General features: G+C 35.5%; 1 protein-coding gene across 1 annotated transcript; it reads right to left on the reverse strand.

The window, feature by feature from the left end:
• Positions 1-275: 275 nt before the first annotated feature.
• LOC126790173 (PHD finger protein ING1) lies at positions 276-4150 on the reverse strand. Its single transcript, XM_050516327.1, has 7 exons — positions 4007-4150; positions 3182-3253; positions 2429-2616; positions 1622-1685; positions 1385-1484; positions 688-865; positions 276-606 (listed from the first exon to the last, which is right to left on the reverse strand). The coding sequence occupies exons 1-7, from the start codon at positions 4032-4034 to the stop codon at positions 499-501; spliced, it is 738 nt and encodes a 245-aa protein (XP_050372284.1). The 5' UTR covers positions 4035-4150; the 3' UTR covers positions 276-498.
• Positions 4151-9673: the final 5523 nt, after the last annotated feature.

Below are 9673 nucleotides of genomic sequence, written 5' to 3' on the forward strand. Positions count from 1 at the left end.
ATTTGGGAGCAATGCTTTCCCTAGTTTTTTCCCAGACTCCACTTTAAACTACACATCAAAACTCAAAAGGCCGGCAGAGAGGAATTGCAAAAAGAGGAATGGAACGATTGGCAGTTTAACGTAGATTTCAGTGATACAACGGTGAAATAAAAGTAAATGAGATTGTTGACATGAAAATGATAAACTGGCTATGGCATTCTTATTGCAAACCCTAAAATAGGAGGCAGGGCAGCGAGACCACTATGAGGTAGGAATATGACAAGTAAATTCAGTACTTCACTCTTAAACTCATTGCAAATTTATTAGCTTCACTATTCGCACTTCAATTCTATTAACACAAAATGATATACAAATCTAATTTTCTTTTTTTTCTGAAGAGGGAAAATCTAATTTGTGTAGAACAATTAGAAATGTGTAAAATAAACAAAGGCTGCCAAATAAACATGGTGTGACAGGGGACATAGAAATTCAGAACTTCAGATGAGTTATCCGCATCATCTACCTTTTGCGCCGATTTCTCAATTTAGCACAATCTGAACAATACCATTTTCCTTTTGGCTGATCTTTCAAACCAACACAGCCGAAATGGAACCATTCGATCTTGCACTGTTGAAAGCAAATCTCCCATCAAATCAAATACTATAAAGTGAGTCTCAAAGAGATGAAAAGAAATAGAAGTTGACATACATTGGGGTTATCACAAGCAACCATATCTCCATAGCTAACTTGGTTACACGAACAGTAAGTTGGCTCATTTGGATCCACTGGTATATCTAAATCCATACCAGTGGGATTTGCAGGAGCAGGGGCAGGTGCAGTTGCAGTTGCAGCTTCCAGTGCTGTTGCTGCTACTGTTGCCTGTTTTCTGCATAGACATTAATAACCTTTAATGCTCACCAAGAGGCTAAAGACAACATCATCTTACTCTAAAAACATTTCCGAAACATAAAGCTCTATACCCATACTCATGGTACATGATGATGTTTTTTTTTTTTTTTTAGAAAGGGCAATGATAATTCTTTAATTTAACCAGTTTCATCATAAAGTTTTACCGGTGAGTCACTAATGAATTGTGAAGATCATTGGTTACACTTATACCGTTAACAGCCTTTTTCCAAATAACACCAGAAAATTTGAAGAATCAGAATATCTCTCAAATGATAATAGTTCTGATGAGCTCCAAGTCTGTAATGGAACTAAATATCAGGGGTCTCCTAAAACAAATCTTGATCATGATTATGTCAACTCTACTTTCTTTCTTTCTTTCTTGGTGCAATTTATCATGGCTTTATGATTGCACCAATTTATTTGAGAAACATAGAAGCATTCAATCAGAAAAAAAAAAGTAAAAAAAAAGTAAAAAAAAACAAGGACTGGGAAATACTTCTTACGCCCTCCTCTACCACCTTCGCCGCTCCTTCCAGATTTTGCAGTACCATCAAGACTTGGAGCAGGCATGGCACTTGCAGCAACACCATCTGAGGCTGAAATAATAATGTCCTTATAAAAATATGGAATCTTTCAGACAACAAACTGTGTAAAAAACAAACACTCAACAACAGTAGTTTGCGTGTAAAACCAAATACTTTACTAGATGGAAAAGGAATAAAAAGTACAATACCAGGCCGGAGCTCTGCACCAATTTTTTTCAAATATTGATCAAGTTGTTGTATGTGAGTATCAACCTGATCATTAATTACAGATGGAGATTATCAGGAGACAAGATAGTATTGAAAAAACGAAACTTTGTAGAATCATCACAATTCTCAAAGTTTGAGCAGTTTAACTATGTTCTGTTCTTTTTATAAAGAAGTACAGAAAAGCAGACATAATAAATGATCAATATGTACATGGTACTTGACAAGTTATCCAGAGGAAAAAAATTGTATAACCAGCTAAAACACCAATCATAATCACTCATGCTAGGAAGTTTTTATGATTAAGAAACCCAACACACAGACTTCAACCTAAATTGAGAGGTTGCAAGTGCAGGATTTGAATATAGTATTCCCCACAATGATATCAGCATAACTTCCACTGGTTCAAACTTCACAAATATATAACAGTGCAAATCCCAAGTTCTGTATAAAAGATTAAAACCTCTGCACAAGGTGCTTTGGCAAGATATCCAGGATAACAATTTTCCGTGCGTACTTATTGATTGGTTAGTGCAAATAATATTAGTGCACCATGTAGAGAACTAAAAACAAGATCAGTAAACTGGAATTTAAATGCATCTTTTTTCAGGCCGGGTATTATGTTCTTGAACAGGGATTGCTACTGTGACTACAGATGAAGAAGCAACATCTGGGAACTACTAATACAAAAAAAAAACAGAGAAACTGATAGATCACAAGAATTCAAATAAGGAAAAAAAAAAGTGAACGAAAGGAATTGTATGTATAGACAAAGATGGAGATCCACATACCAAATCATATGCCCGAACAGCCAGCATGACCTTTTCATCTGCGATCCCAATGCTATGTTTTTGCTCATCAAGTGCCTCATCTGAGAATCTGATAAGTGAACTGTCAGGTGTAATATTTCCAGACTTAATATCACGCTTTATGTCCTCTATTTCTTGTTCGCAACGTTGCTCATTCTGCTTTTGGATATCTGAACAAAAAGATATGAAACAACAGTCTACATTATGCACCCACACAACAGATGGGAAATTTGAGTTTGAATATGAAAAACTCTTACGGATTTTAAAGTTCCCTGTCAGCATGAAGTTCAATAATATAAGAATAAAATAAAAATAAAGTCTCTAGTGACTGTTACTAAGGATATCTCTGACTCCCTCTCAACCATAAAAGAGTAGAGATAGCATCTACAGGGTGTGAAAAAAAGAGGTACAGAATCAAAATAGTAATAGAATTGTCTCCAAAGAATACTTCAACCACCAAAAAAAGAAGTAATATAAGACCCTTTTGCGGTGTGCTCTGTAATTTTTTCAATCACATATCTAATGTCATGTCTAAGCGACCAAACATGAAGAACATAACCATTAGTAGTTGACATCCATGACCAACTAGTGGCAAAGTTGATGATGTTTGCATATTTCCATCAGTAGCTTAATTGAATAACCAACAGGTGAATAGTTAAAAAGAATACAGTATACTATATTCGATGCAAAAAAAATGACAATATCACTTGACAGAGTAAATCAGCAGAAGCATACCTTGTATACTCTTGTCCAGATTCCGCAACACTGCATAATGCCTTTGCAAAATATTAGGCAGAGATTCCAGATCTGTGTAGGGAAACATCCCATATACAGTTAAATTTTGAAGAAAGCGATAACAAGAAGAGATAAAATTAATTTCCTATGCATAAAATTCTTCCCTGTAAGCGCATGGTTTTTGCACTTCGCTAAAAAAAAAGTGTCATAAGAACTCAAGATTTTGTTTTCAATTTTTAATACCACAGACAAACAAAATATGAATAAGGGAAACACAACAGAACCATTTCTTTGTCAAATGCAAACACCAAGAAGTTGAGTTTCTACACCCGGTAGAGCTACATGTTTTCGTATCTACTCTTTGTACTTTCAACCTCCACACTTTGGAGGATGTCGATTCTTAAGAAGGGAAAAAATCTATCAAGACGGGCAGTAAAAACATTACTTTTGGGTTGTTTAGACCAAAAGAAAGAACACAAAAAAATCAGTTTTGGCTAATATTCTAGAATTTTGTCATTTGTGATATTAGTCCTAACCTGAGTGTTATTCCTAATTTTTCAATGAAGATTTTGTTCCTTGAATATTGATAATACCACACAAACTTCAGCTCAATCAATTTACCCAAAGACACAATCTTGACATAGAAATCAACTATTTGACACAAAATCACACAAACCAGTATATTCCAGTTTCCCAATTGCATACTAGAACCAAATAATTTCGAGAATTGATGTAAACCCAGAAATATATGAAATTGAAAATGAAAATGAATCTGAAACGCAACAACAATAGTGAAATTCAGAGAGAGAGAGAGAGAGAGCATACTGGCATGAAATTCTTCGAGGAAAGACATGGGTATGAATTGGGGCGACGATGGGTCTCAAAAGCCCTAACCCTAATTCGCGAATTGCAATTCAATCTGAAAACCCTAATAATTTAATCCATAAATGTCGGAGGTGGTGGGAAAGAGAAAGACGGTGCAGTTTAATTTGGGAAAGTTACTAAAATACTGGCATGTGGTAGGGGTGGACAAACTGACCCGAAAACCGAAAAAAACCGGACCCGAACCCAAACCGAATCCGAACAAACCGAAACCCGAATCAAATCGAACCGGAAATTAAAAAACCGAACCGAACCGATTCTATTTGGGTTGGGTTTTGGGTTCAGTCCCTTAGAAACCGAACCGACCCGAACAACCCGAAGTCAATGGTCAACGTTACAAAACGACATCATTTTGTCATATTTATAATTTTACATTATTATTATTTTTTTAATAAAAAAAATAGTGTGGTCGGTCTCACAGCCGCACATAATTTCTAACCTAATTGGCCTAATGTATAAGAGGCGCATTATTTAGCCGTCTTGCTTCCTTCATAATGCGATAGTTTTATTTTAAACCTAATATAAATGTTATGATACATTAGTTGACACTTAGGAAATCGCCAACTCTAATTCGAAATATGATCGATCGACACCAGCAGATGTGATTGGTATATATATTTAAGGACCCCGTAAAAATTTCATCTGTTTTGAACATGGTTTGACCGTTCGTACCTAAGGTTAACTAAAAAAGAGGCGTTTTCACATATTAAAACCCTATTGACCGGGGCTTTGCCAAATATATTTCTTTAGTGCAACCGCGCATGATAGATAACAAAAATTATGTGATTTCAGATATGCAAACGGCTTTCGGCGTTCGCATATTTGTAATAGGTCCTCCCTTATGGCATAATAGTGGTGTTTTCGATTTACCAAAAATTCTGACGGTTAAATAAGGTCCGAATTGGATGAAATTTTTATAGGGTCACTAAATATATATACCGATTACATCGGCTGGTGTCGATCGATCCCTAGAAGTTTCCTTCATATAGTCGCTTCATAACGCGATAGTTTTATTTTAAACCTAATATAAAGGTTATGATACATTAGTTGACACTTAGGTGATCGTCAACTCTAATTCGAAATATGGTCGATCGACACCAGCAGATGTGATTGGTATATATATTTAGGGACCCCGTAAAAATTTCGTCCATTTTGGACATGGTTTGACTGTTCGTACCTACGGTTAACTAAAAAAGAGGCGTTTTCACATATTGAAACCCCATTGACCGGGGCTTTGCCAAATATATTTCTTTAGTGCAACCGCGCATGATAAGTAACAAAAATTAGGTGATTTCAGATATGCAAACGGCTTTCGGCGTTCACATATTTGTAATAGGTCCTCCCTTATGGCATAATAGTGATGTTTTCGATTTACCAAGAATTCCGACGGTTAAATAAGGTCCGAATTGGATGAAATTTTGATAGGGTCACTAAATATATATAACGATCACATTGGTTGATGTCGATCGATCTCTAGAAGTTTCCTTCATATAGTCGCTTCATAATGCGATATTTATTTTAAACCTAATATAAAGGTTATGATACATTAGTTGACACTTAGGTGATCGTCAACTCTAATTCGAAATATGGTCGATCGACACCAGCAGATGTGATTGGTATATATATTTAGGGACCCTGTAAAAATTTCATCCATTTTGGACATGGTTTGACCGTTCGTACCTACGGTCAACCAAAAAAGAGGCGTTTTCACATAATAAAACCTCATTGACCGGGGCTTTGCCAAATATATTTCTTCAGTGCGACCCTGCATGATAAGTAACAAAAATTAGGTGACTTCAGATATGCAAACGGCTTTCGGCGCTCGCATCTTTGTAATAGATTCTCATTTAGGACAAATTAGTGGTGTTTTCAGTTTACCGGAAATTCTGACGGTCAAACTAGGTCCGAATTGGATGAAATTTTTACATGGTCACTAAATATATATACTGATCACATCGGATGGTGTCGATCGATCCCTAAAAGTTTTCTTCATATAGTCGCTTCATAATGCGATAGTTTTATTATAAATCTAATATAAAGGTATGATACATTAGTGGACACTTCAGCAATCGATAACTCCAGTTCGAAATATGGTAGATCGACACCAGCAGATGTGATCAGTATATATATTTAGGAAACCCGTAAAAATTTCGTCCGATTTGGATATTGATTGATCGTCCATACTTATGGTCAAGAAAAAAGGCGTTTTGACATTAAAATCCTCATTGACCGGGACTTTGCCAAATGTAATTTTTTGGTGCGACCGCACACAATCGGTGACAAAAATTAGGTGATTTCATATATGCAAACGACTTTTAGTGTTCGCATATTGGTAATGGGTCTTCCCTTATGACATAATAGTGTTGTTTTCGGGTAAAAACCCATCGGGCTTGCGGGCCTCGGCGAGCTTTTCAGATCCACGGGCTAAATGATGAGGCATAAGTCAATTAGGTATGAAATAATCATTAGACTATTAGTTTTTCATCTTTATGTTAAATTTTATACTTTTAAAATTAATATATAATATTATGTATTTTACATACGGGTAAAACCGAAAAAAAACCCGAACCGAACCGAACCGAACCGTACGGGTTGGGTTGGATTGTGGGTCACAGTCTCTAAAATAGAAAAACCGAACCGAACCGAACCGAATTTAAAATTTGGGTTGGGTTATGGGTTTTGTCCAAACCCGAACCGAATGGACCCGTGTCCACCCCTAGCATGTGGTAACTACCGAGTAGTAAAGTTCCAACCAACAAGGAAAAAGCTAGCATTTACTTTTTACTTTAAGTGCTATTTTTTCTTTCTTTTTAGATCAGATCATTAGATTACACTAGTGATTAATTATCACATGCTTTATAAGCCTAAACCTGGCATTTTAACTCACTACCTGCTAACTACCCACTAAAACCCGTCTATTTCAGTCCCGGTAAAGTTTTTTACTGGCGGGTTATGAACCCGTGAACACCTTGTTAGTTAGCGGACGGATATAAGTTGTCCAACGGGGCTCCTTGAAACCCGTTAGAGAAACAAACACTTTTTTTTTTGTGAAGAGAAAAACAAAATAAGAAACTTTTCTATTTAAGAGTAAGGTTCAAAAACGGTAGTGGTTAAGAGTAAGGTTCAAAATATCGATATCGGGAGATATATCGTTTTAAAAAAATGAAGATATCTAATATATCGGGGATATTAGAAAAAAATATCGTTACTCTTCTGAAATTATTTATTTATGCATTATTGAATTATATATAAACAAATACAATTATTAATTTTATCTAGTACCAGAAAGAGGCTCTAGGTGCTTGAAAAAATGCACGTTGGTCAACAAAACTACAATACTCTTCCCAAGACATACGAGCCATATAGTACGAATTGTAATGGTTAACATGGTAGTCATATATCTCTTTTGAGCTACCAACAGTTTCTCCGAGAAGGGGATAGTAAGGATGAACCCAACTCGATAATTGATCATAAACGTCTCCAAACTGACCATAATTGTAAATAGGATGACCATATTAATAGTTGACTTCATGTGAATCGTTTAACATCCCACTGTGCTCTGTGCCTAAACTGATAGAATCAAAACTTAAGGCAATTGATATGACTTGACTTTTAAGAGTTAAGACTTGAACTTTCACTCCTCATATGGATATCTTTTACGAAAAATTAAAAATTAGCCGATTGAATGACTACTATTCTAGTCTTATTTTTTATATATCCCTCGAGGCTCAAGGTGATTAATTAATCAAAAACTTCAGGTCAAGGAGAGTATGAGACATCTTCAAGTTGAGTTCAATTTTTTTAAGTGAAACTTTTCAGATATTTCTCTCAATATCGAAGATATATTGGATATATCGTAAATAACATAGAAATATCGCATATACGAAAAAAAAATAAGATATTTACTCCTAAGATATATTATTTTTTTAAAGGGATATATCAGAGGATATATGGGAAATATCGGGAATGTTTTGTACCTTGGTTAAGAGTTAGTTTCAACTTTCAATTACAGTTGAGGTTGAGAGTTTTCTCAATCTCCCTCCACCACTGATATTTAAGCACCTTGTCGTGGTGGGTAGGCAGGAATTTATATGGATTTATATATTGAGCTACATCAAAACTAAAAAAAAGCTTCCTCTCTTTATTTAAATTAGAGTACGTAGTGGTCGTGATCTCTTATTATGGGTTTAGAGAGAGAGAGAGAGAGAGAGAGAGAGAGAGAGAGAGAGAGAGAGAGAGAGAGAGAGAGAGAGAGAGAGAGAGAGAGAGAGAGAGAGAGAGAGAGAGCATATTGAAGAGGAAGTGGTTTACTTTTATAAAAATGAAACTACAAAAAAAATAACTTTAGCGAGTCTTAACGGGTTCCATGAGGTAATTTGCAAACTCAACGGGCTGAATCCGTTATAACTCGCTACTTTAATGGGTCATAGCGGGTTGACCCTGCTGTGACCGCCAACGTTACAACCAGCCCATTACCGCCCCAACCCATCCATGTGCCAGGCCTAGACGAGTGTAAGGTTGGTTATTACAGTGTGAGAGAAAATAAGAGTTTATAGGATGAATTTATTTTATTTTCATAACTAAAATATATAATATTGTATATGCCTAGTATCCGTGTGCTGCAGATGTTTTCACCGCACGGGTTTGAAGTGTTTTCTTAGAAGGTAATGTTTTTATATAATTATGTTTAGTACAGATGTTAGTTTTGTTAAAACACATTGGTTAATCATGTGTGTTTTTACGCAATTGTCCTTGTAGTACTAGAGATTTGGTTTAGGGTTTTCCTACGACTGATAGGAGTAGGTTTCTTATCAGGATTAATAATTAGGTCTCTCTCTCTATCCTTATATAAGTAGGTTTCTTATCAGAATTCCCACCAAGACATTGTTGACGACTCTTAATCCTAATCTATCATTTTGTTTTGATTCATTTAGCATGATAGAAGGCTAATGTGTACCAGTTTAAAGTATTGTTCTTTCCATCACAAACAGAAAATTTGATTATTTTTTTTCGATACAGTATACAGAAGAATTGGTTTGAGTTGTTCAAGTTATAACTTTTAAAACCAACCATGAACCATCCTTTGTAGATTGTTTGAAATCCCCTAAGCTGCTTCGATTTGCCTTACACTAAAATCAAATAGCGCCAACAAATTGTCGTGTGACTTGATTGTTATGTTGGAACTTGGAAGAATTGGAGAGGAAATCTTGTATCTATGTGCTCCTTTACTGTTGTAACATTGATGGCGATATGAGGGTGTATGCTGTATAAGATTCTGTTGTAGCATCAAGCCTTTTCAGGCGACACCATGTATGGTGATAGGAGGGTGTATGTTGTATAAGATTGTGCTGTAGATGCTAGCTTTTTCAGGCGAACCATGTACGGTTCTAGTAGTACAGATTGGATCCATTGTAAGTTTGTAACATACCTCATTTTGGTTAAGTTTACACCATCCAAGTAATGTTGATTTTTGAATTGTTACGCCAAACTTTATTGTTATCTTTACTACTATAAAATGAGCAGGAGAATGAGAGTACCACCAAATTACAAATTGACATTTATCCTTCTGTCATAAATTTGTCACAAACAAACATAAGGATTGTAAGGTAA

Source organism: Argentina anserina, chromosome 4, assembly GCF_933775445.1.
Source record: "Argentina anserina chromosome 4, drPotAnse1.1, whole genome shotgun sequence".
In the NCBI taxonomy this organism is placed as follows: Eukaryota; Viridiplantae; Streptophyta; class Magnoliopsida; order Rosales; family Rosaceae; genus Argentina; species Argentina anserina.

Bases quoted from the DNA above. Each gene is read 5' to 3' on its own strand.
- LOC126790173 (XM_050516327.1), bottom strand. From the start codon at position 4,034: ATGTCTTTCCTCGAAGAATTTCATGCCA. The intron at 1,686-2,428 runs GTATGTGGATCT...ATTAATGATCAG, and splicing joins CTGTTCGGGCATATGATTTG to GTTGATACTCACATACAACA. The intron at 607-687 runs GTATGTCAACTT...TGCTTTCAACAG, and splicing joins TTGCTTGTGATAACCCCAAT to TGCAAGATCGAATGGTTCCA.